Source organism: Xiphophorus couchianus, chromosome 10 (genome assembly GCF_001444195.1).
Source record: "Xiphophorus couchianus chromosome 10, X_couchianus-1.0, whole genome shotgun sequence".
In the NCBI taxonomy this organism is placed as follows: Eukaryota; Metazoa; Chordata; class Actinopteri; order Cyprinodontiformes; family Poeciliidae; genus Xiphophorus; species Xiphophorus couchianus.
The window spans coordinates 3,101,661-3,128,335 of NC_040237.1; the positions used below are offsets into that span (position 1 = coordinate 3,101,661).

The 26,675-nt window shown below is 38.3% G+C and overlaps 1 protein-coding gene across 2 annotated transcripts in view; it reads right to left on the minus strand.

Moving 5' to 3' along the window:
• Window positions 1-6,299: 6,299 nt before the first annotated feature.
• Window positions 6,300-26,675, minus strand: part of vti1a (vesicle transport through interaction with t-SNAREs 1A) — a 133,302-nt gene continuing 112,926 nt past the window's right edge. For both annotated transcript variants that reach the window (XM_028029748.1, XM_028029749.1), the window contains exon 8: window positions 6,300-7,636. In XM_028029748.1, the coding sequence (XP_027885549.1) occupies window positions 7,543-7,636 (94 nt within the window). In that variant the 3' untranslated portion in view covers window positions 6,300-7,542. The remainder of the gene's footprint in view (window positions 7,637-26,675) is intronic.

The window sequence follows — 26,675 nt, forward strand, 5'->3', positions numbered from 1 at the left end:
GGTAAATACAAATTTTTAGTTGTGCCACAATTTTTGGACAAAAGTCAAGCAGGAAAGCTTTTTTATACAATAAATACCTTGAATTCAATCATTTGGTGAGAAAAACCTGTTCCATCGGTCTTCAAATATCTTCAGTAGCCGAACACAAAAAGAAATTCCACAAAAATGTTAATTTTCAAGTGAACGAATCAGACGTACTCTGTTTTCTATGGTGCCTCATTAAAACAAAACAAGCATAGAACTGTATAATCTCCTTTTGTGGGTGTGTTCCCTCTGTGTTCATATGGTTACAATTGCTATCGCTAACATTAGAAAGCCTCACAACAACTGAGACTAGAACAAGTTCAATTAGGCTGTAATGTCAACACAAAATCCAAATTAGGACTTTCAAAGCCAACGAAACTCAACATGAGCTAACACTCAGCTAGCCAATCTACCCATACGTAGGTTTAGTGTTGGAGAAGTGTTAAAATAAGAAGCCAAATAGCAGTTTATTTACCTGTGCTAAGGGTAAAAATTACTGTTTAGTTAAACAATAGAACCCTTGCCAAGCAATCGTATGCAAACAGAAAATTGTAAACATATCCCCGTTTACGAAAAGTGCACCCAAGAAACACTTAATTATAGTGAGTTATCACATCATGATAAAGCTGTTAGTTGATCCAAAGTGTCATTTAAATTGTTCAAACACAATCACTAATTGTTCAGTAGCCTGTGTTGGAAAATTTGAGAGAAAATTTGTACTAAACCTGAATTTAAAAAGGTTAAAGCTGTTTGCTACTTTGCTTTTAAAACAATCAATCCTATGTGTTGTTTGCCCTCTAGGAAACAAAACAGACAGTTTAATTTACATTTGCTTTGCAATTTGGTTGTAAATAGTTATTTATCTGCATTAAATGCTCCTCTACATTGAACAAGCTCCAATTTTCCATGCAGCCAAATCGCTCTGCAATAATAGAGGGCTTTAGTTTCCAGAACTAAAGTCCCCTCCCCCCCATTTTTTGCGAAGTATCGCTAAGTACAGCTAGTGCTTTGTTTGTACTTTTATCTGAATTATTGTTTTCAGAAAGATTTACCATGTGTCATACCTTGAGAAAACAGCAAAGGTTTCCAGATAACGTGGCAGCAAAAAGAGCAAGAGATACAGAAAGAGAACCAGAGCTCGAAAAAACAGATTTGGTTTTAGATATCTTGAAAATGATCATTTGAGTCTTCTAAGCGATATCCTCAGCTTAGAATACCCGAGGTTTTTCTGCAGCTCTTCACAAACGGGTAAACCCACTGCAGAAAACTAGTCCAAGTAAAAAAAACAAATATTTTGAGCGCATTATCCGCACTTTCCAATACTCCTTTTCCAGTAAATTAACACCTTCAGTTACATTTCTGAGTCACATCCAGAGAATGTGGAATTTTGATCCATCTAAATCCCAATTTACAAGGAAAAAGCTAACACAAATTCAACAACAGGTTGTGAGATTTTGTTTTATAGAGGTTGGACTATTGTTTGATTTTCCTTGTTTGACTCAGATTATGTAAATTGCAGCTTATTTTAAGTTAAAAACAGTAAGAAACGATGCTGATCAGCTCAGATTCAGGGCCAAACTCTGATGTTTCTTCCTGGTGTGTAACTTAATGTAAAAAAAAAAAAAGAAGCTTTTTATGCGTCACCGTTTTATCCCACCGCTCAGGCTGCGTCTCAACTGCATCATCATGTAAGCCCACAGACGTCCGTGCATCTACGGCTGTAGAAGCTTCCTGAAATAAATGGGGCCCATTGTCATTTCACTGTGAGCACAAATGGCAATAAAATGCTTGACAGCGCTGATGGGGCGAAAAGAAAAGACAGATGAGAGAAAGGCGGCCATTCTGCTGGGAACTGGTGGCGTGTACAAACGGAGAACATGGCTCCTCTTCTAACAGGCGTACACTGGATTGTGTGTCCCTCTTCTTAATGGGCTGCATCCACCATACGTGCGGCAGCGTGCATGCACTTTTGTGTGCCTGCTGAATCAAAAATAATGCTCATTGTGGCCCTCAAACAGCACCATTGTGTGTGGGCTTTCTTTCTTGGGCGGCCGTTGTTGCAGGCCCGCTTTTTCTTTATGTTTTTTACATGTGTGTGTTGATGTGTGGCAGATGACAGCATCGCGGACCCTGCTGAAGATGAAGCGAACCACCCTCCCGTTGAGATCCCACCACTGGCGCTGTTTATGCAGTTTAAGGCCCACCCTGCACGGGGGGAAAGACGGCTCAAACGTCGCTTGTCATAATCTCTTGTCGTCTTAAATGGCTGACAAACATCAGGCTGTTTGTAATGGTGGCGCATCACAGAGAGTCCTTGTCTGGGAGGCTTCCTTTTACAAGTTTTATGTGAAACCTTGAAGAAAGGACGAAGGGAGAACTGCTGAGATCGGCACAGCGGATGGCACTGATGCAAACAAAGGTGGCCAAGAAAAATCAGCACCGCGGCATCTCTAATGTAATGTTTGCAATATAAACGATAAGGAGCTTAGAATATCATGGAGAAGTTTTAATCGAAGCATTCCTTACACACAGAGTGACATGCTGTATTTCAAGTGAGAACTTGGTGATAAAAGCCTGCAGCTCACTTCTTGGAAAATCAGATTACCGTATAAAACTGATAAATATTTGCTTACTAATAAAAACGTCCTTGGTCATTTCTCCTCTAGCATGAATTACTGCATCAATGCGGCGTGTCATGGAGGTGAACAGCCTGTGGCCCAGCTTGCTTTAGCAGCGGCTTTCAGTCTGTCTCTATAGTTGTCTCTGGGTTCGCTTATATTCCTCCTGACCATACTGCTGTTCGTTTCTATGGGGTTCAGGCCAGGCCAGTTTGCTGGACCATTTGATTGGCCTTTAACAGGCCATTAAAGCAGGTTATGGTGTTTTTTATTTTTAAGCAGGCGCCAAGTCCTACACTTTCTCGAAAAAGCTCATCAGTAGAGGGAAGTATGTGGACTGTGAGTTTCCTGCTGGATGGTTATTTTGGACTTCAAAAACTTTCGCATCATCACGACTGCAGAACATTCACATTCAAGCAACTTGGATTTCTGTAATGTTGTCAACATTACAGAAATCATGGAGCAGTTCACTCCATGATTACAAAAATCATGGAGTGAACTGCTAACTAGCAGTTCACTCCATGACTGTGCAGGCCAGAGGAGTCCAAACTGCGGCGCAGGGGATATTTGCAGTCCTTGGACTGATTTTGTTTGGACCTCGACAACATCAGTGAATGCCAAAATTTGTTTTGCCAGCTCAGGCAGGGATGTAATAACAGAACTAAGACTGCTTTGCTTGTTTCACTAAAATATTGCGGGTTTAGCTAATTATTTAGCAGGTCAAAATAAAGAAATAAAATTGTTTTTTGCAATATTTTTTTAAAAGAAGACTGATTACTTTCAGTTTGACATTTTTGGCCCCCACTGCAAACAAGCAAAAACAACAGAAAACACCAATTTTCAGATAAACTCAAGTTTGGATTTTCATTAGTTGTAAAAAAAAAAAATCTTCATAATATAATTTACTGAAATAAATGAACTATTTGAAGATGGAGCTCTAAATGGGAGGTGACTTCAGCAGGATGTGTAGGAAAAACATGAGATCAACGGATGAATGAAGAACGTTCTAAAGCAAACAGTGGAAGGAAATCTAAAAGAAAGAAAACCACTCCTCAGACATCAAATAATTAATCGCCCCACCCTCGTCCTGTGGTGTCTGTATGGAAGACGTCGCTCCTCCAGTCACTTAAGGAGGGTTAACACCCGTCTAAATTAAATATTAAAAGGTGTCTGTACCTGCTGCTATTGTTGCCCTTTGGAATAAGATATAACCTATTTTTGACAAGTTTTCATCCTCAGCTTTCTGCGGTGAAACGCTTGTCGAAAACCAAATCAGCCGATTGAAAGATGATGGTAAAGTGAAGGTGTGTGTGTGTGTGTGTGTGTGTGTGTGTTGGAGGTTTGCGGGGGTGGGCACTGATTAATAATCTAGTTTGTATTCCGATGACACACGTCACTCAGTAGGGGAGACTGAAAGAAAGAAAGAAAGGGATGGAGAGAGAAAGAGGACAGGTGGAAAAATGAGAGCAATGTATGGAGGAGGAAAACATAAAAGGGAGAGAAGGAGAAAAAGAGGAAAAGAGAGTTGATAGCCGACGTCTGCCAGGGTTTCACATGACAGTGCTCCTGTTTAAATAATAAAACAGGAAAAGGGGCTCTAAACAAATCGTTATCTCTCCACCTCCATACGTCCCTCCGCCTCTCCCCCCCGCTTTAAAAAAAAAAAAAAACTTGTTTTAATGCCATTTCTTAATGAACATAATAGCTCGGCGCTAATAATGAAAAGAAAATAAAAACATCTAAAAACGCGGAGGGGCCCCCGAGTTGTCGCCAGCGCTCAATTATTTCCTTGTCAAGTGGGTCTGTTTTTAATGAGGCCCTGTGGGACTGACGTCTGTCAGTCAGCCCTGACTTTTTGACACCATTACAACTTCAAATAGAAGCCGCCGCCACGCTGCCTTCCACCGCTCGCTTGCTAGCTACCACTCATCTGACAGGCTGGGAGGGGAGGGGGGGGGGAGCAAGGTGAGGACAGGGAGGAGGAGAAAAGGTGGCAGAAGAGGTAGAGAGGGAGAGAGAGAACAGAGCACATCAGCACATACTGTACAGGCTGCACACACAGTACATTTAGACCGAGTGAAAGCACAGTCACACAGGGTCATTATCAGACAAGGTTTGTCAAACTGCCCGGGAATCCAACCCCCCACCTCTCTTCTTCCCAGTCCACTTCCTTCTTTTTCCTTCCTCATTTCTCCACTTTAATGATAAGTCTCTATGGGTCGGCCCCACGCGGGACGGTCAAAGGGACGATATTTTGTTGGCCGTTAATTTGGTGCTTTGAAGGAGACAGTGACGCCGCGGATGGTGAGGGCCTGCGAAATGGAGGCCGACAGGGGAGGGAGAGATTTGTAAGTCTGTGTGTGTGTGTGTGTGTGTGTGTGTGTATATATGTGTGTATTTGGGGAGGGTGGGGTGCTAACTCCCCTGTATCTTGAAAATGACGAATACGGCCCTGAAACAGAATAGCAAATGTCCTCATAGGGAACTGGGGAGCCAACCACAGGAGACAGTATTCACAGTGAATGCTGTGTGTGTGTGATGCAAAAAAGTATTCATACCCCCTGCACTTTTTGCCATTTTATCGCCACAAACCTCAGTGTGTTTTATCAGGTGTTATGTCAGATCAACACAAAGTGTTGATCTGACATGACACATGATTGTGAAGCGGAAGTGAAACGATGCACGGTTTTCTGAATATTATACAAATAATAAGAAAACCTGTTTTAATATTTAGTGTAACACCCCTAAATAAAATCCAGTGCAAGCAACTGCCTTCAGAGAGATTAGGGTTCATCTGTCTGTCATTTACGGTGCATTCACCCCAGCTTTGTTTAGTTCACGTTAATCAAACTATTTTGTTTGGGGAGCTGTGAATGTGCAACTGAACTCTGATGCAGACAATAAAAGAAACTCTTGATTCACCTGAAAACTCTGTCTCAGTTTGGTTGAAGTGAACTCTGATGCAGTTCGAATGCAAGCGGACCAGAGACCGCTCCAAAAGCAGGAAGCAAACTATCCTGCTTTTACCAGGATGCACGGCATCCTGGTAAAATACAAACAAAGCAAACGTGAGCGTCCAGTGCTACCAGGAGAAAAGGCTCGTGGTCTTTTACAAAAGACATTAAAGAAATCCTAGAACCACTGAAATCTGACGCTACTCCATTTTTATTTACATTTTGTGAAGAAGGAAGTTTAGCTTCAGAGATTTTCATGTCGTTTTCTTCAGTGGTTTTTGGTGCAACGCCCCCACAGGCGAGGAGGGGAACAGATTTTTCAAATAGTTTGAATCTGCATCTGAAAATATAACAAATACTGCAATTTTGGTGCCCAATCAAACCAAGTCTCATTGACTATCAAGTGTGAAAACAACCTAAAAATCCAGTTGCTCTGTGAAGACCATAGAAATGCTTTTCTTCAACAGGGATAAGCATCATTCATTGCAGATTTTTATTTGTAAAATTTTCTGAAAACAATGAGTTATTTTCCATCCATTTTAACGTTATGGCTTTACTTTATGTTGTTCCATCTCATACAATCCCCCGAAACACAATAAAGTGTGTGGCTGAAATGTGACAAAAAGTGATAATTCAGGGGGTATGAACACTTTAGTGAAACAACCCCAGATTTTCCAAAGAGCCAATAAGAACCACACGGGAGGACAAACCTGCAACCATATTATTTCATCGGTTTGGATACTGATAAACAGAAACATGTATTGTGACAATCCTGAAATACAGACAACAAACATTACAGGTTGTAAAACAGGTAAGATCTGTTTACAGAGAAAAAATAAGAACCTCGAAAGCAACTAAAAACCAACACAGTTTCTTTTGGTCCTGCAATACAATTCATGTTAATTCAGACAAAAAAAAAATCTTTAAACAAAATAAATCATACAGCTATATCACAGATATTTAAATTGAAACCTCTGCATTCTTAAATAAATAGCAACAGAATCACTTGCAATGAAAGCAAAAACACTATACATGACATACATTTAAATGTTAGTACATACATATATAAGCTATATGTTCTCACAAAGAAAGTTGAAAAGAGTTTTGATTTATGATGTGTGTATTGGGAGAAAAATGTACCAAATATGGAAACTTTTAAAGATTTTTTAAGAGTGGGCTCACTTTCAGGTTAAAAATCTTAGTCTCTCTTTGTTCTTGAACTGAAGCAGCATTCTTTCAATAAGTCAAACTATATGTTTTTTTTAGTAGTATGAACAAAATTCTGCCCTGAAAATAATATTTTTGGCTGCGCGGAGCGATTTAATGCAGGAGTTATCTGTAAGCGCTTCTCTGCATCATAAAAATGGCTGACTCATTAAGTTACCAAAGCTCTGACATACTGCAGTTACACATGTCCACATAGAATAGTTTGAGGTGAACAATAGTCAGAGGGGCTGTAGTTTATGACTGTGACTGTTGCAAGCATGCATGCATGCATGTGCAGAACTGTGTCCAAACACTTATGCAAAATGCACACAGTTGTATTTTCTTCCAAGTTCCAAGACAAGATGAGCTGTAGATCTACATCGAGGATGACATGAAAAGTTTTACCCATCAGAAAAAAACACATTTCACACCACTGTTGTCTCAAGAGATGGTAAAACAAGCAAAGAAAAAAAGGCCAGAGTACAAAAGAAAAGAGAAAGGAAAAAGCAAGGGACGTGAAAAGTGGAGAACAGGAACAAAACCAGAAGGAAAAAAGGAAAGTCAAATGGAAAAAAGCTCCCTGTCAGGCTTAGGAAAGTATGATTCATGGGTACCATTTGTCCTAATTACAGCAGAACAACGCTGTTGTCGCTATTAATCACGCGTACGTGTGTGTGTTTATATTTGCGTTGAGAGGCATTGGGGGGGTGGAGTGTTTTTGTATGGGTACACAGTAGAGATCAGTGACTTTGCAGATTTAAATAGATGGCCAAGATGATGGTGAGAAGGATGATGCCTCCGAGGACGAAGACCAGGATGCGATTCTGGATGATCCTGCAGAGAGAGAAGGGAAGGGAAGTTAATGCAGTGTCAACACAGAGCAGTAAACATGTAAAACAGTCACATGTTTATGTGCCAATTAAATGACCAGTAATCAACTGGAGGCTTATTGTGTTTAATAGTTACCATGAGGTTTGGATACAAGGTATTTATCACTCTGTGGTCACTGCTATGAGAACATTAAAACTTGCATAAAGTTGAATGAAAAATGGGAAAAGAAAATCTGCTGTGTTTACTCCTGTGTAGTGTCTGTAAAAAGAAGGCTCCCCTAATGTGTGTACACTTCTGAAACAGAGCAAAACACTTATAAACAAATGTGACAGATCAGTATATACACACTGCAAACTGGCTCTAAAACTTTATTTGCACAGTAAAGTGGAAAAAGTGGCTCAGGAGTTCCTGGAGGTAATAAAAGTCGCAGAATTACTGAAGGAATTCACCATAAAACAACCCAGTCTTTTGGACAATAAAATGGTGCCATTTTAACTAAAGCGAGGCAGTTCTGAACCAACAAAACACAACCAGAGAGCAGAAGCGCAAACATGCTGAACTTGAGACGTTGAGGTTTATTATAGAGATATTATGAAACAACATATGCTGATCAGACCGGACGGTAGCAATTGTTTTGATTGTCTTTTGGCATTTTAACCATCTTAGATAAGCACTTTATCAAATAATAAAAAATATGATAGCTTTAAAAAACACTACACTCAGTGCACTACTGTGAAATGAAAGGAAAGTTATGAGTGGCTTGAAAAAAAAAAGACTGATTAGAATAGAAATAGAAAAGATTTGGCAGCTCAGGTCAAATATTAGTCAATAATTCTATAAAAACGTTTTTGTAGAGGTCTAAAAAAACACCAAACTTCATGTTGAACACACCCTCCCGATGGTGGAACACGACAGTGGCAGTGTCATGATGGGGGAGTGCTTTCTCATGTGAAAAATGTTATAATTGTGTTTTGTTCACGTCACAGTTATGTCCTGCTTTGTGTTGGTTTAATGCAACTTGAGCAAACATGACAAAGTTCAGGTGGTGTGAATACTTCTTCACGGCACTGTATGTGTTTTCTCAGGTTGCAGTAAAACAAACAAACAAAACAAAACCTACAGTGAACAGCATCTATTTACGGCTAAATATTTGATATTGTCTGTGGAACGCAACTCAAAGTTATTTGTAGAAAATTGGCTCATTTGAGGAGCTTTTTGTAATGCGTACTTAAAACATTTAAAAAAACAAAAAACTCAGGTTGGGAAGCTGAAATATTAAAGTGCAATGATCCTTTACATGTTACTGGCTGGCCTTTACAAAGCAACCAATCCAGGAGCTGCATTTATTTTCCTTGGCTGTGATTGGCTGTACTCCTAACAGCAGAGATAGGAAAGACAGTAGATATTAGCTACTGCCAAGATGGTTTGTACTGTGTGTGTTACTGCATATTAAGGCATATTTAAAGTTTGAAATGGACTCTCTAATGTCCAGTGTCTTATTTTTATAAGCAGTTATATTTGAGGTCTCATGAATTTACAGATTTTTTACTGTGGTCCATAATTCCTACGAATACCAGCGTCCTACAGTTAAAACCTGAAGTTGAGATGTCCTAAAGCAGAGATAAATGATGCCACTTAAAGCAATATAGATAAACTGCACAGTCTTTTAGAAACTGATTTATTTTTCTTGGATAAAAAAAGGAAAAGCTCAACCATTGTTAATTTACTGGAGAATAATACAGGCAAATTCAGCGCTTTTCCAGACATTTTAGGACTCTGCGGGAAACCGTGGCAGAAGCACACGCTCATGCTCACACAAACACAAACACATTCCCAACCCTCCGCTGCATCTGACAAATGAGAGAATTATCACATTTGCTGACTTGTGGAGGGATAGGGGAGAGGCCATGCAGGGGGGCACTGTCCACTTCTCTAAGCATGAGATGAATAGCCCATGTCGCGGCCATTTATCACTGGGGAGGGTTGAGAAGGGGCTGGCTGGCTGGTTGCTCAGTCACCCTGCTACCCTCTAAAGTCCAAGTCTGAGCTTGCGGCCTTCTACACTCCACCAGCTCAGACTTACAAAAGATTCAGCAAACCAATTAGTTTAAAGCCATGACTGCGGAGGAATGTTTTAAGCAGAAAGCTGCAAAGATGCAGCTCCTCTCGTCCTAATCGATGAGTATATAAACTAAACTCAATCGCCTTGAACTTCATTTTTTAAAACAAATAAGACACTGGACATTAGAGAGATCACCACAATAATGTTTGAGATTTAGTAGGGATTTAGAGGGAGATTATTATTAAACAGACAAATCAAACAAATAATTTGAAGTTCTCTTCATATGAACTAGTGCAATGCATTTTCACACTCACCAAAACAAAACGGTGAATAATTCTGATGTTACAGTGAAATATGAACCGGTAATCGAGAAGTTGTAATGAGTAAACCCCACTCTGGTGTTTAGATGAGGCTGCTGTGATTGGCTGAAAGCAGCTGGGGAGGAGATCCCACTGAAACCCTCATCAGAGCACGCTTAGCAAGGCCACGTCTCTCCCCATTAATTGACATTCATTATTTAGAATGATTATTTATCCAAGCCAAATACCCGGAGGAGCATGTGTCTTGTAGGGGGGGGTGTGGGCGTGTGGGTGTGTGTGAATGCTTTGGGAGAAGCCAGCTTGCTTTGTGGTGTTTGTTAAAAAACAACAACAACTTAAAGCTTACTTTGGAAAAAGAATTGTACAGGACGTTAGCTTTATCCATTCCGATGAGGAGGCAGCGCGCTAATAAACCAGCGTTTATTAGAGGAGTCTTATTTGGCAGCAAAAAACACAGAGAACAACTTCAAAAACTCAAGTGTTCAAAGCTGCACTGAATATGATAAGGCTGGAATTTGTTTAATTATTTATTTCTGTCCCAGGGGTATATTAAAAAAATACCCATAAACACACATTTTGACTTAAGGAGCCTCTGTGCAGAGGAGGAACATCTGTTTACAGATACAAAGCTGAAAAAAAATCATGTAAACATCGGCAATTAAAGCTTTCCCCGCTGAGGGAAGGTAAAAGTGCAAATTCAATCCCCATTTTTAAACATCTTAAATGGACAGTGAAAGCTGAGTTAAAAATCTAAATGTCTAATTAGAGAACAGATGATTCCGGTTTGATTGGTTTTAAGGATATAACTGCAGAGGTTCATGTTTGAGCTCATCGTTTGCTACAAATATGTGGAACAACAAAACTCGAAATTATTAGAAGATTGAGAATGGATGCTTCTTAATGTCATGTCTTTCAAATAGACTGTTGAATTATTATTGTTTTTATGAATTCCTCTTTTTATCTCGTCTGCACTGCGCTGCACATCACGCAAGACACGAGAAACTTTCAGCTTGTTTACTTTGTAGATCTAACTGTACATCCAGGCAGCAGAGACCATATTCCACAGCAAAAAGTCCTGGATCAAACCATCAGTTGTTGGTAAGCACTGCTAATCCACCTCATTTGCTTTTGTTACTCCTCTTTCAATCTCTGGAAAACAGGACAGAGAGACGTTGGAGTTGGGGATATGATCCCTGGTCCTACTCTGCATCCACCTTTTTGAGTTCTCTAGAATTATTTGAGTTTTGGGGAAGCTAATCAGTTCCCAGTTGCAAAAACCTTCCACCTTGTCGCCACTGTTACGCATCGTCATAACCGTCCTAAAGTAAAACAAAGTAAAGGTAAAAATCCTGTCAAGCTCAACACATCCAGAACAGGAGGGAATAATCGTCCAAACAAACAAATGATGAACAAAGGAAACATTGTTCTTACAAAGTCACATGAGCAGCGGCAGCAAAGCCTGTCGTAATTAGCAATAAATCAATTAATCGCATGATAAATTAAAATGAGCTCAATAATTTCCATTTGCATGATTGTCTTTCTCGGGTCTGTCTCTCTTTATACAAAAGACTAGATGACAAAAGGCTTCAGTCTGGTGCTTGGTCTGAACTAGACCCTTTTTTGATGCTCTGCTTTGTTTACAAAGACGTCAGTTTCCATTTTATTATTTAATTAGCTTGTTTTGTTTATTTATTTAGAATATTTAAAATGTCTTCCAGTTCTGCTTTAAGATGTTCATTGGAAATGAGAGTTTATTGATCCTTGAGAGGACCAACTTACATTATTATGCCATTGTCATTATATTTTTTGAAAATGGTGTCAAAACGATATCATCGTTTATCACAATAACTTCTGGGACAATTTAACGTCCAACAAAATTTGTTATTGTGACAGGTTTAGTGACAGCATCTCATAAGCAATAAGGAGGAGGAAATATGACTTATTTCCCTTTGTGTCTGTGAGAGACAATGAGTCTGTAGATATAGATAAAAGTTATTTAGAATGTTCTTAAATTTTCTCAGACAACAGAAACAACTAAAATGCAACCTGATTGATAAATAGATAAATGTTTCCTTTAAGCCCCCCCTGTAAAAGGAATTAAAAGAAAAGAAAAAGTGGGAGGTAGGAAAGTGAACATAGCTTTCTTCCACCGTGTGGTTGATCCTGTCCTGACACGTGGCCAGACAGAACAGAACTTATCAAACCGGATCCATCCTCCAGTTTTGACACTTGACATAAAGGCAGAGGGTGAGAAATGTGTGTGTGTGTGGGGGTGGGGGAGACGAAGGATTGAGGATGTGTGACTGATGCAAAGGGTGCACATACAAAAGGGTGCAGATGTGCACACTGACCCACATCCACTCAGATCCCTACAATGACGCTAAGCTACTGAAAACCCAAATCATAACGTGTTGGTTTATGCATTATTGAGCTTCTGAACCATGTTTTCCAGATCAGAGTGATGATAACACTAAAGAGTACATGTAGTGATTTATCATACTGCAGATTCATTCAATTAAAATGGTTTGTAGTAGGATAAAAACTACATCAGAAGCCTTTGTTTCTTATTTTATAAACTTTAATGTTCAACATTTTACATGTATTGCATCTTAATAGGGCAATTTGGATCAGACTAAACCAAATGTTTCCTTCAATAAGATTTTGACAAAAGTTTGTTGCAAAATAAGTGAACAAAAGAAAAGCACTGATATCTTTTTCTGTGACAGGGTGGATAAAAAGTTCATTAAATAAATTAATACAATTCTGCTAAAGTGGTTTCAGCTATTTATTTCACAAAATTCATGTCAACTCAAGAACCTGACATTTCTTTCTTTTTTTTGCAAAAATAAAGAAACAACGGAATAAAATAATTTTTATTTCCCTACTTGGAAATAATTTAACTTGTTTAATGTGACAAGTTAAAAACGGTATTAATGAACTCCACTTTCAACCTTTTGATGTTGACAAAAGCATAAAAACCCCAATCATGATGATGTCATCTCAGGGATACCCTCTTATGGCCCACCTGTTCTTTTTCAACCCAGCTTGAAGTCATAATTTCTTCATGTTTACATCATGTTTTCTTGTTAAAACTGTAAAAGTATGTTATGTAAAATGTTAATAAATTCATCATTTAATTCTGATGTTTTTTTCATTTAAATGATATAACGTGGGCAATTTGTTCAGTGCCTGATGTTTTTGTAAATACCATTTAAGACCTTTAGCCAGCAGAAAATATTTAAAACTAATAAACATCCAATTCTTTCTAAGGGTTTTCTGCAGCACTACTTTTGTAATCTTATAATGAAATACTTGCTCATCAGCTTTCTTCTAAAGAAGGTGTTTCATTTAGTGGATGGAGTTAGTAAACTTTTCAACAATATTCCAATTTATTAAATATGATTGTATATAATGTTTATGACCTAACAACAAATTTACAGCATCTCTGACTGAAAGAGCAGAGCAGTAACTGTAAAGTGACAGCCAATAAGAGTACAGGGTCCTGGCTATCCTATTGGCTCTCGTCATTGCTCCTCTGCAGGTAACCGGAGAGGTAACACCTAACCGGATGGAAATGCGATGGAGGAGAGACGGACACAGAGAGTGGAAATGATCAGCGACAGAGCAGAGAAAGGAAAAGAAATGGACAATAAAGGAGCTGGAAATGGAAAAACACGAAAGAGCGGAGGGGTGAAACAGAGAGGTGGAGAGTGAGGGGAGAAACACAGATCCGAAGATCGGGAAAAAGAGAGGTAAAGAGAGAAAGGTCCGTTTACCCGAGGAGGCAAAGCTGGAGGAGAGGCTCCTCAGAGACAGATGAAAATAATGAGGACTTTTCTGTCAGGAAAGATTTACAAAATCGTACCAGTGTTATTAAAATTTAAAATCTCCCTTTATTTCCTCCCCTTTTTCCTCCATTCCCATCCTCTTCCTCCCTCCCTTCCTTCCTTCCTTTGCCTGTTTTTTCCCTCCTCTTTCAGCAGCACAGCCTTATTACCAGCTTTAATGAGCACCGGGATACACCTCAGCTGTGCGCGCGCAGGCGTTTGTGTGTGTGTGTGTGTGTGGGTGTGTTTGGGTCCAAGTCCCTGGTGCCAGCTCCATCAGCACCCCAGATTCCCCAGCTCCTCAAATGACACACACGTGTGTGTACACATGGAAAACACACAACGTTGGGCACACAGTACACTTGTACAGTCTGCTTTTGATGGCTCTCTAAGGCGGCTGGACATGCACACAAAAACAAACACACACACATAATTTTCAGACGGATAGATAACACCCTTGCCCCAAAACAAAAACAATGGCGGTGAGACAGACATAAGCAGACAGGCCCAACCCACCTTCAAACACACACACACACACACACGCCCCTACACACACTTCACTACGAGCAAACTTAGCAGCAGAGTTGCATCTCTCAGGCCCTCCCTTATCCGTCCTCTTTCCACAAGTAGACCAATAAAATAAAAATCAATGGCTGTCTGAGCCATTCTGGCTCTCCTCCTTGCAAACCCTGGGAATATACAGCAAGGAAGACAAGGAGGAGGAGGAAGAGGAGGAGGAGGAGAGAAATGGGAAAAGGAGGCAAGGATCAATGTGTTCACAAATGGTTTGAGTGATGGACACGGAGGTGGAGCACTGGTGGGGGTAAGTCTTAGTAACGCCCTGACTTGTTAAAACGAAACTAATTCAAATAAATGTTTCATTGTAGAAGCACATGTGCTCCCTAATATTCACACACCGACTCCCTTTGTCTGAGGCTTCCACACACTCTCGAACACGCACAGAACCTAAAACCGCAGACTGAAATATGATGAAACAAAGGGCTGAGATGGGCCTGCGATCGCCCCGGTTAGGCAGAAAAATGTGCAACGTTTGAAACAAGTGAACGTAACGAGAAACAGGAAAGCCGAAGCGTTCACGAACGTTGGATCAAGTTCATTCTGCAGACCAGAGATAATGACTTGACTTGTTTGTAAGAGAGATCTGATCCCGCCATGTATGCTCAGCCTACTGCCCCCAAGGAGGTGTTAAAGATAAATGGTGATTTTCCCCCCCCTCCAAACATCTGCACACACACACTCACACAGAGTTAAAGTAGGTCTTTAATTGGATGCTGTTTACTGTAATTATTTAAAGAAGACCCCAACACCATGTAATTCCCCAAAGAAAAACAACATTTAAGAGCCTGCACACACCAACACTTACAGTATATACTGACTGTAGAGCGAAGAGCGAGACTATTAGCTCTTATTATAGGCAGTCATGCAGCAGTGGAGGGAATTTAAATACATTTTTTTAGGAAAAGTACATGCAAACATTTAGAACAATAAGAACAATGATGAAATAGACAATATTTGATTTAAAAAAGTAAACTGTCGTGCTGAATCACTTTCCTAATTTGAGGTGCAGAAATCAAAATTTTGTTGCTGATTTCTGATATTTTATAAAGCCCAAACCTGATGGTAGTTGATTTCTCTTTAAGAACTATAATTTAAAAATAGTTTTTTCTACCCTGATAGCAGTAAGCAGCGGTAAACAGCAGTAACAGAACCCACTTATGAAAAAAGTTAAAAACGATTGTTGGCATAGTTAGTGGGGGGTTAGTAAAGATCGGTCTCATGGTATTTGACAGAGGCTGAGACGACTTAAAGATAAAACAAATTCAAGTTGCTATACTTCTGTTAGCCTTACTGTTACCTGCTAAAAGTCTTGCTCTCTCTTGCAAAAATACAGTTTCCTTTTAAACAACCTCTTAAAACTTCGTTTTTACTTCCTCTGTCTAAATATTGAAACGAGTTATGGATACTGGAAAGAACAACAATCATCATCTTGCATCAGTTACTGAATCCAAACCAAAGAGCAATACTTTTGTTTCAGCGCTTAAGTGTGGTTCAGATTCTGATTTATTTGGGCATCTCTATTTTTACTGTTTATTTATTTTTTTATTTCTGAAAACTAGAGCTGTTAGGCAGCAAAAAAAAAAAAAGTTTTTAGATTGAAATCCCATTCAATGTTTAAGCCAGTAACGAAAGTCCAGCAATGGCTGTAGATAGGCTTACTAAAAAGTACAGTGTAAGAAAATGCAAGTATATAGCATAAATAAATGTAAATATACAAAAACATACATTTACTTTTGTAGAGCTCAAACTTTACGCAAGCATCTATAAAATAGAGTTGCAAAACATATGAGGGAAGCTCTGCACAGAAACCAACTCCTCTTATGAAAGCAAACAATAAATAAAGATGTAACAAATAAAATATTTCTAAATTAATGAGTTATAATAATTTATGGCTAAATTTTAGTAAAATAAAAATAATACCAGAGGTTCCTTTAAAGTTACTGATAAAATATATAAAACCTAATTGGTCAGGTTTCAATAAGGAAGACATGGCCTCATTCAATACAGTTTCTTTCTTCCTTTTCCTTCCAACTAAAGGCAGGAAAATAGCACCAGAGCTTTAGCAGTTCATCCATTTTTTATTTGGCTGCTAACAACCACGGCCAGCAGCGGCAGCAGTTCAAGGCTAGACTGGGATTCAGCAGTCTGCTGGAGAAGTAGTGCGAGGAGGAAGGGAATGGGGGCAGAAGGAGAAAGTTAGCAGTAAATTCAGTGTGGGAGGCAGTAACGTGTATGCAAAAAATGAGATAAAGGATTAAAAGAGGGGGAATAAAGAGATGGAAAGAGGAAACTGAAATGGGTGAAAGAGGAAGAAGGAATATGTTGCAACTGTTTCTGGAATTTTTAAGAACTTTTCTTGCCGGCAGCAATTTCGTGTTTCTGCTGCAACTTTTCCCTCATTCTGGTCTCGGTGCAGGTGGCTTTCAAAGCTCCAAACACACACAGATCAGTCCCATGACAGCTAACCTTCCTGAACCCTCACCTTCTTCTGTCTTTTCTCTTCTGGTGCACAGTTGTCTCATCTTTATGTCCCCTCCCTCACACCTTCTGCTTACTTTCTGTTCTTTCAACAGAAAGCCCTTCTTGGTTGACCTTCTCTAATTTTTCCCCTTTCCTATTGTTCTCTGTTCAGGCTGTAAGATGATAGCAGCATGTGTTTTTAAGTAGATTTGTACTTTATGAAGGCATGCCATATTGACTAACTGTAATTTTCTGAACAGAGCATCCTGAAATAAGACTGTGCAGCATCTTGGTTAGCATTTAAGAGAGATAGTGGTCTATTTTGAACAAGTTCCATTATCCTTAATTGGTGAGATACTCAAAGAAAATGTCAACACTAAGGGTATTTTATATAGTCACTGATCAGGTTTCTCCTGGCTGATGCTGATTGGTGGTCCACGTTTGTTCAACTGATTCCAATTTTATTTCTCGGGTCTATAAAACAAAGAACAGCCAGTTCTGATGAAGGTTTCTTGTCAGAGCTAGCAGGTTTGAATCAGACAGAAAATAAAGGAACTACAAGACTATTGCAAGTCATACATTATGTTACGAATTGCATTAAAGTGCATGCTGTTGGTTATAGAAATTGTGGATATAAAAAAAATTTAATTGGTAAGGGAGGAGTAAATTTCTACCAAAGAATTTAAGTTTTGAGAATAAATTAACATATTTACAATAAAAATCTCAGTTGTTCTCTCAAAACTAAAGTTTTTATGATTAAAAGGCATAAAATTACAATAGTCTATTATATAATAAAATATTGTGAAGTCAAGAATTTGAAAGAAAAAAAACTTTAGAAGGTTTTTAAAAACTATACAGATTAAGATTTGTGACAAAAGCTCTAGAGGTCCTCTATAAGGTTGAAGTGGAAAGTTTATGAGATGAGAATTGAGATGAGTTTTTCAAAGTGTAAGTAGTAGAGTTGGGTTCTTTTCCTGCGTCAGAACAAAATCTCCAGAGTGTGGACTCACTATAAACCTGGAGTAAAATCCCAAATGCACATCTATTGAAATTTAAGCCTTTAATCAGAGGAAATTGCAATTTTCTTCTTGCAATTTATAACTTTAAGACACCAGAGAGTAGTGGAAATGTACTCAAATGTTGTCTTTGTCAATAATAATTTTTTCCTCTATCTACAATGGCCCTAATTGTCCGACACAGTTGTTTGATGCATTTACAGACTGAAAATATTGGGAATTCTTGGTTTTGATGCATTTAATGAATAATAATAATAATAATAAGAAAAGTTCAAAGAAGGAGAAAAATGGCCAGAATCTCTCTCTGTCCAATTAATTAGTGCTTCTCTGTTGTGTTGCAACTGCTTTCACCCAATGCAAACAAGAAAGTAGAGTTAATTCAGTAAAAAACAAAACTACATGGGGTAAGAGTTCCTTCCTAAACATTGATAGTCATTATTAAATTTATATTGAATGAAAAGAACGGATACACTTATTACTTGTATGAAGAAGCTAACTTTGTTTTGTGTTTACTCCTCGTTTCTTAAGATTTTCTAAAGACCAACCTGCCAAATGCAAATGCCATAAAAATGTGATAATGTGAGAATTCGAAACAGCTGAAAGTATTTTTTCATTGCATTTTTTAAATAACTTAACATGACTTGATTTATAAGCGCAGTCTTCTAAAATAAATCTGAACACATGTTTGAATGTTAAATTTAAAAATAATAAACAAAACTTTGTTAAACTGTTGAAAACTGACATTTTGCACTATGTGCTAAGGTTACCCCATAAAAAAAGACCCTAAATCCCACTTGTATACATTCCACGAGGGCCGGGGGCCAGCTGCAGATCCGATTTCTGGCCACAGTGAAAAAAGGTGAAAGAAAATAAAACATTACCCATTACAGCTGCAGGCCTTCAAAAACCTATGACTTCAATAAATTTTTGCTGTTTGTTCAGTGTCGAAATGTCATTAACGTACATAAATTGAGTTAACGCCATGCTAAACTTTTAACTTTTTTCAAGATAACCTGTCGGAGCTGCTTTTCTTTTGCTGGCTTACTTTTTACAGACAAACAATGTGAATCCATGTTTGGACACCTAAAACCAGCACTATTGTACGAAATGTCTTAAAGACAGTAAATAAAACGCTGAACCAATATGTGAAATTAAAACTTTCAGCTCATTTTTCCTTTCAGGGTTAAATTGCTGGTTTAATTGCTGGAGTAATCTGTTTTCTTAAATGAAAGTTCACATACATAATCTCCAAAGCTTTAACTCACGAGGTGCCTAAAACTGTTTTCCCAGAAAAAAAAAAAAAAGATCCCAGCTTGTGATAAATGGTTTAAACTCTTTGGTCACAACAAATCCAGTCTATTTAAGCTTCCATGAGAAAGATGAGGACATTAGTATTTATGTTTGTTTCTGTATTTTTTTTCTTTTTATAAACGGGTAACAAAGATCCTCTAAATGCTGCTTGTTTGCTTTCATAAAATCTAAATATTTGCTTCAAGTCCCGTGTGGTTTTTGCTTCATGTGTCTCTGCACATACCATGACGTTTTATTGCCCACCGGCACACACTAAGTTAAGCCACTCAAATACACACACCCACACAAATTGGTTGTTTTAAACAAATGCAAAAAATCTGATGCTGGCCAATTCTCAACTATGCAAACTTTATTATATAGTTCAACTGGATTCTTCAATATTACCTTGTTATCAGTTACTTCTATGCGAAAAAAAGTCCCAATAGAAGGAAAAATGCCTTCGTAATGGTGGTACTATTTGAGAATGCCAGTGAATAAATTAAGATTCAGACAGAGAGTTGTTCACAAAACAAAAACTAACAACAAAAAGGAGACATTTCTTCTACTTGAGCTTGTAACTTTCATCAATAAAGTCTCATTTCAATGGTCTTTTTAAATAAAGTGTGAACATTATTAAAAACCTTCCACTGCTAATGCTTTTCCCAAACATTTTGTTTTAATATTTAACTACTTATTTTGTGCTTTTTCATCAATTCACATATCAAAACAGATAAGGAGGTGTTAACAAAAAAGCTACTATGGTTTTACTAGATTGCTTTGTTTTCTTTGGTATAGTTGAACTAGTTGTTGGGAGCTTAAATTGTATTAGCTTTAAGTTAAAGCCAGCAAGTTTTAACTGATTCCGGTGAATTTGAATAAGTTTATGCCAATTCAGAAGAATAGCAGTGAATTGGTTCATTTCAACTCGGCTTGATTCCTGTACATCTAAATTGTGAACTTAAACTGGCACATGTTAGTTAGATCAAATTTATGCAAGTTTGGAATAATACCTTTAAGTTTGAACAGATTCGAACAAGTCTGACCAATGTTTTTGCTAATTTTTATAAACGCAAATGCAACTTTGCATGTTCGTGGAGGCAATTTGGTGGAGAAAATCTCACAACCTAGACAAAAATGACACAGAACAAATGTACATACGTAATGTACATTTAGCAGCCACAAATCACTTTATCCAGCCAGTGAGAGAAGAGAGTAGGAGTGCAGCAGAGGAAGAAGATGTATGGGTATAATGTCATTCTACAATCCCCCATTTGACACTACAAGGTAGACTTTAGTCAGTCTAAATAATCCATGCTGTTCCATTAAATTTGCAGACAAGCTTCCATAGTCTCAGAGATGAGAAAGACCCAAGAGTTACAAGGGAACAGATATGGAGCTTAGGTGGTGGATTAGATTAAACTTGAGGAGGTAGGAAATATTTATTATATTCACCTAATTCAGTGGTTCCCAAAGTGTGGGGCGCACCCCCTACGGGGGGTGCAGTGCCATTACAGGGAGGAGGGGGCACAGGAAGTGGCATGGATGAATAAAAAAAAAACAAAAAAACAGTTACACAAGTGTTTCACTGTAAAGACGGTTTGTAGTGTGTTTTGTTGCAACCTGAAGTGTGAAATAAACTTAAGTGGAGTTTAAAAACAAAATATCTTTATAGGTTTATGTCTAGTTGAACAATGTGTGTGCCCAGATGATTTTTTTTCTTTTTGGGGGGGATTTTATTGTAATCCATAGGGGGGCCCAGAAAATCTTTGGGAACCACTGACCTAATTTAAGAATATTTCCAATTTCCAGAACATAAAATAGTTATAGTTTAGAAAAAATAGAGTCACCTGAAGGACAGAAATCACAAAGTAAGTGTACACAAATAAGTTTAAATAAGACAACGATCTGCAATAAGCACAAATCTCTCCTTTTTTCTCAATCCCTGAAAAATACCAATCGTGAGTGTGCGGGGGAAGCCACCACTGTGACTGGGATTGTTGGAGAAACAGCAATATCGACTGGTTTCTCCAGCTACATTTGCTTAGTGCTCTGGAGGCCTGATCAATAGACTCTGAGCTCTGAAGCCCTGCTAATCAGGGCTTGCATCCTTGCAGAGTCAATCATCTGCTGAAACAAACAAAAAAAAGAAAATAATAATAAAGCAACCATTAAAAAAAGGGAAATAAGGTTGGGGGAATAAAACGAAAAGATCTTGAAGGGGCCAATGATGACAGCTGGAGTTTATCGACAAAGATTTTCTTCCTCTTTGTTTTAGAAGTAAACTCATGTGGCATGCTATCTTTCCATCTCAGCTACAGCGTGGGCGTGAAGCGCCATGAGAGATGCAGATTGCTGCTTCACCTCTACTTTTCCTGTGAACCACAGTTCAAAAGTCAAGGGGCATCTGGGTTGCTCTGGGACATTTGGAAATAAAAGAGGCAAATCATATTTGCAAAATCCAGTTGTGATATCTCATGAGGACACAAAGAGCTCGACTCACATATATAAGAAGGAGGGAGTTCATTTGGAGCAAGTTAACATTATTATTCATGCAGGAATTTAAAGGTATGCCTTTTGAGACAACAGTCTCTAGAGTACTTAATGACCCAATTGCATGACGTTTGCACAAAGGGGTTTGAATGATTTCAGTCATAAGGGTTATTAATATTATTGGGGAACTCTGAACCTGTTAACACTTTATAAACCTAACCTTGTGGTGTTTCTTTGTGGTGACAAAGGTTAGTTGCTTTAAGTGAAATAAAGAGGTAATTTCAGGATGTGGGCTGCTCCACAAAGTCCTTTATTCAAGCTTCCACTTAAATCTTTATCTTCCTGACCAACCTATGTCAATGTATTAACAGATTTAGAGCTTAGATATTATCTTTTGTTTACAACACTGTCCTAAATTGTTGACGCCAGGTCTTAAAATAAATGGTTTGGTAGATTCACTGATCACAAATTGTGATTTTTTTTACTGCAGTTCTCTATTAATGAGCATGAACACCCTTACCATCCTCCTCAAAGTGAATGGTGGAAAAATAAAACTTGGATTCTTGTCCAGCCTTGTTTGTCAAAGTTACATTTTTAATTCTTTGACTGTAGATATGGGAAGGTTTAGGTGACCAGCTATATTCTTTCAATATTTCATTAAGTTCAACCCACATCTGCAGAAAAGTGCAGGTATGTTGCAATATATCAGTATCTTAAAGAACTACTTTGCAAGCCAGTTGTTTATCTATGTGGTTTTACGAGTTCGAAACTATGAATATATTTGGTCCTGCTAATTGCTGAGAGCTGCAAAAATGTTTGATAGTGTTGCTTAAGTAAAGCCAAGCATCTAATGAGTTTTATTGCCCATTACTGAAACTAGCTTAGTTTCTGTATTGGGCAATGTTGTTGAAAAGAAAAAAAATGTATTTCCTCTGGAGTATATACCTGCTATTAATGCAAATTTGAAAATTATAAACATGTACATTCAAGTATTTTATATATTTCACAAGTCAAAACAGAAATTTCAACAGTCATTTAAGTGGATTGCATATTCAGCCCTAATTAAAATACAATACAGTGAATATGTAGACAAAACATGAGAAGGTATTCTTATACCTCGTCATTTTTTCCATTTGTAATATCCTTCCATTTTCATAAGCAAACCATTTTATAACCCCCACAAACCACTACAGATCTAATTTTCTTCACAGTTTATACTTTTGAGGAAATATGGAGGCAAATGGTTATAAAAATGGCAAAAGTTTTCATAAAATTGACTAAGGTTTTTTTTTCTGAAAATGTTGTACCTGTAACTTGCTGATAAATTGAATTTCCCCTTTGATGGACAAATAAAAATCATTCTATTCTATCTAATTCCTATTTGGGACTGCCAGCTGTTCAGGAATATAACAGATTCTGGCGTGTTAATAACTCAAAAATAGCTTTGAAGGACAATGAGTGGCCAAAACTGGATCCTGGATTACAGAATATATAGCTACATTTACCAAAATGTAACTTTTTCCACAATACTTTTGTCATGTTAATGTGACAGCTGGACTTAGAATTAGTTCCTCAGGCGTGTAAATGTGCGCAACATTGACACCGATCACACAAAATAACACAAACTGGACATAATTGTTAAAATAGCTTACTTGCTAGCCAATGATCCATGTGATTACCATGTTCCTGAACCTGACTGTGAGCTGGGCTTCAAGTCAAATAAACTCTCTGCAGTCTCATGCACATCATAAGCTCAGTATGGAATGCTATGGGAAATTCATGGGGGACCAATCCATCAAATATTAATGATCTAGCTGAGCGAAGCCAGTTTTCTTGCAGCCCCCCCCCACCCAACTGATATCTATGGTCACTGCCAGTCCAAAAGAGTTTCCATAAAAAAAGAACAACAAAACAAACCAAACTGTAAAGGAGAAAGAGGACAAAAGGGTAAGAAAAGGCAATAAAGATGTGTGTGGGGGTTCAATATTTTCTTTTAAGGGGCCAGAGCCTGGTTACCTTTAGTGCAAACAGGGGTTTGATACATAGGTCCCTCGGTGTAAGCACAAACTTGTACAGTGTGTCATTGCTTTTTTTCTTTCTCAACACTTTTGTTGGACTGTCAGTTGGCGAACTGGGATTATTCCATCCAGAGACAAAAAGGTAAAAAGAGAAATATTTTCACTGACACTGAGGTTTTCAGTTCTTTACTATCTTTATGATCTTAAAGCCAGAAAAAGTGTTTATCAGCTTATTTTAAAGGCAAAACATGTAACTCACTAAGAAAAAAAGCAAGATTGTATGTTTTATTACTGTATTCATTGAAACTGGACATTACTGGTGCTAAACAGAACAAAAACCAAAACAAATAAACATGCAAATACTCAGAGATCTGTAGAACTAAAACCCTTGGACACAGACAATGATGGAAATATTTAATCTGCTCATCAATAGAGTCTTATTCTCCATCTCTTTCACAACCCTCGCAACAACCCCCTGAAATACCAACACCCTCCATAGCTGCATAAGTGGAAATGCAGGGTCAGCACCCTCCCCTTTGGCCTTGCTGACCAACAGATATTTTTATAATCACCTTCTTTCTACACTTGCAGGCCTACAACCAATGGATCCCTCGTCCATTTTGGCCCACAGCCTCTTCCCTATACTGGGGGCTTTACGGAGCGGAGCTGCTTCGATACATTAAAACTGCTGCCCCATGATCAAACGAGCAAATACCTCCCGGGTCAGCAAAGGGCTGCCCCACGTCAGTTAACAATGCAGCATTTAAACATCAGTCGTATGCAAAGCGGCCGATTCGCAGGGGAGGAGATGTGCGGCAGGAGAAAGCGGGGAAGCAAGGTCTGGACTGGAGAGATAATGAGCGCAGAAGCCGACAGGAAGACATCAACAGCTATTTAACGGTACCGTGTCAGCACCTACACAGCTTTATGATAAAAATACAATGCTGCGAGGCTGCATCAATATTATAACAGGGATGAACTAACCATTGCGCATTTTTATTTTATCATTGTTAAAAAGCAGACACAAAATTACATGTGCATGATTCTGGCTTTAGTTATGTCGTTTGTGTTATGTAAATTATACCTAAATCCACATTCTTAAATTTTGACAATAGGAAGTTACTCTAAATCTACAAAAAAACAAAACAAACAAACTATTGCAACAGAATACAAAAGTTTTACCTCTACCACAGATACTTGAACTGCATCAGTGAGGAGAAAAATATTAAAGATTTTTGACAGCTATAGCATATGTTTATTTTACATACTTATGGTATTCTTTTGGCAGCCTGGAGGTCTACACAGGCCAACACAGATGCAAGGCCAGACTGAAAATGTACAAGCACGGGTCATGTTTGCTCAACAGCACTCACTCAGACCTGTGTCTCGGGATGTGAGGCCAGCACAATTTGCAGGAGCGCAAAAGTACGTTTGCTCTAACATTTTTGACAAGAATATGATGCACCTTTTAAAATGCGTAGGACTCTTTAATCATGCAGCAAAAGAGTACAGAAGTGTTTTTTTTCCAGCTGTCTCCCTCTGCCTACTGCTTGGTTAACCGGCTGACCTGCTGTCAAAGGAGCCTTTGTGAGTGCATATTGGCGGAAGGCCAATCAGATCCTCTGGCTTGTCTGTCTCAAGGAGGAAAATGGCGCCCCTGGTATGCCATCAGCAGCAAAAATGTGCAGACTGTCTGACTTCTGAGGCAGCCTTTGCTTGCTGTGGCCCTTTCCAAAACTATGCCGGAGGTAGTACCTGTCTGGCCCGCAGCCAGAGGGAGTCGATCTGTAAAGGCTGCTGGTTGTTTATCTGTTTATTCACTTACACCTTCCTTACATGGGCACTTTAAAACATTTTTTACTACTTCATATCCATTTCCTCAGGTTCCCCTCTGAACTATAAAAGGTACAACATGGGAAACAATCCCTGTTACTGCAGTTTAAACTTACACTTACACAAAACATGTTAATTATAATTATGTATACACACACACACACACACGCCTACATATATATATATATATATACTGTATATATATCAAATAATGTTTTATTTATGCATATTAATGGAAAGTTGAGTGGAAGGAAAAAATGTTGCAGAGAAAGTTGCATGTAACCCTGCTGTAATCATTGTAGACATTTGTTATACTCCTGCGAGAGCCAAGGAGAATCTATTTTTAATTTTTCCAAGACAAGTCAGCACATTATTCGAAACACCCTGGAATTTAAAGGCTGTACTATACTTTGCATGTGAACAAGGTTCCCATGGTTTTCCACCTCACTTCCCATTAGGCGAAAGTTGCTTTGCCACATATTTAGCCTTTATTTCATGCCAAACCCACCTGGAGTTTCGGCTTCAACCTTTTAGATTTACCATCTAATTGTTGTTATGGCAACATGGGAACCACAAGATCAATCTTTGCTACAGTTCTCCAATTGTAAGCTTTGGGAAATGCTTTTGCTGCCTTACTGTCTTCCTAACTGTGCCTGGAGGTAAGATGGACTTACTTGGCACAGTTGGCTCTTTTAAATGTCTCTCTTATTGCTCTGACTGCAGATATGGATGAGTTCAGTGATTTCATATCCACTTGATTGTTAAAGATGATCTTTTAAGAAAGGTCGGTAATAATGAGAGCATTATTACTATAAAATACTGCAACTTAATTTAATTGAGGCATCTTCATTCATCTTTACTAGAGATCTGTATAAATGGAGAGAGTGAAAAGACTGTATATAAGTAGTATAAACAAATTTAATTTTGGAGCTACTGCATAAGAACAAATTTCCCCCCCAAAAACCAAAATCAAACGCAACAATAAAACAAGTTCTGAGAAACAAGAAACAAGACTTTGCACACTGTATCACTGTGTATTTCTGTTCATATTTACTGTGTAAAACCTGCCAAAGACAAATACAACTGCACAACAAAGTGCCACTTGTGACAGATCATCCAAGGAAGCAAATGTTCAGGCTCCTGCTTC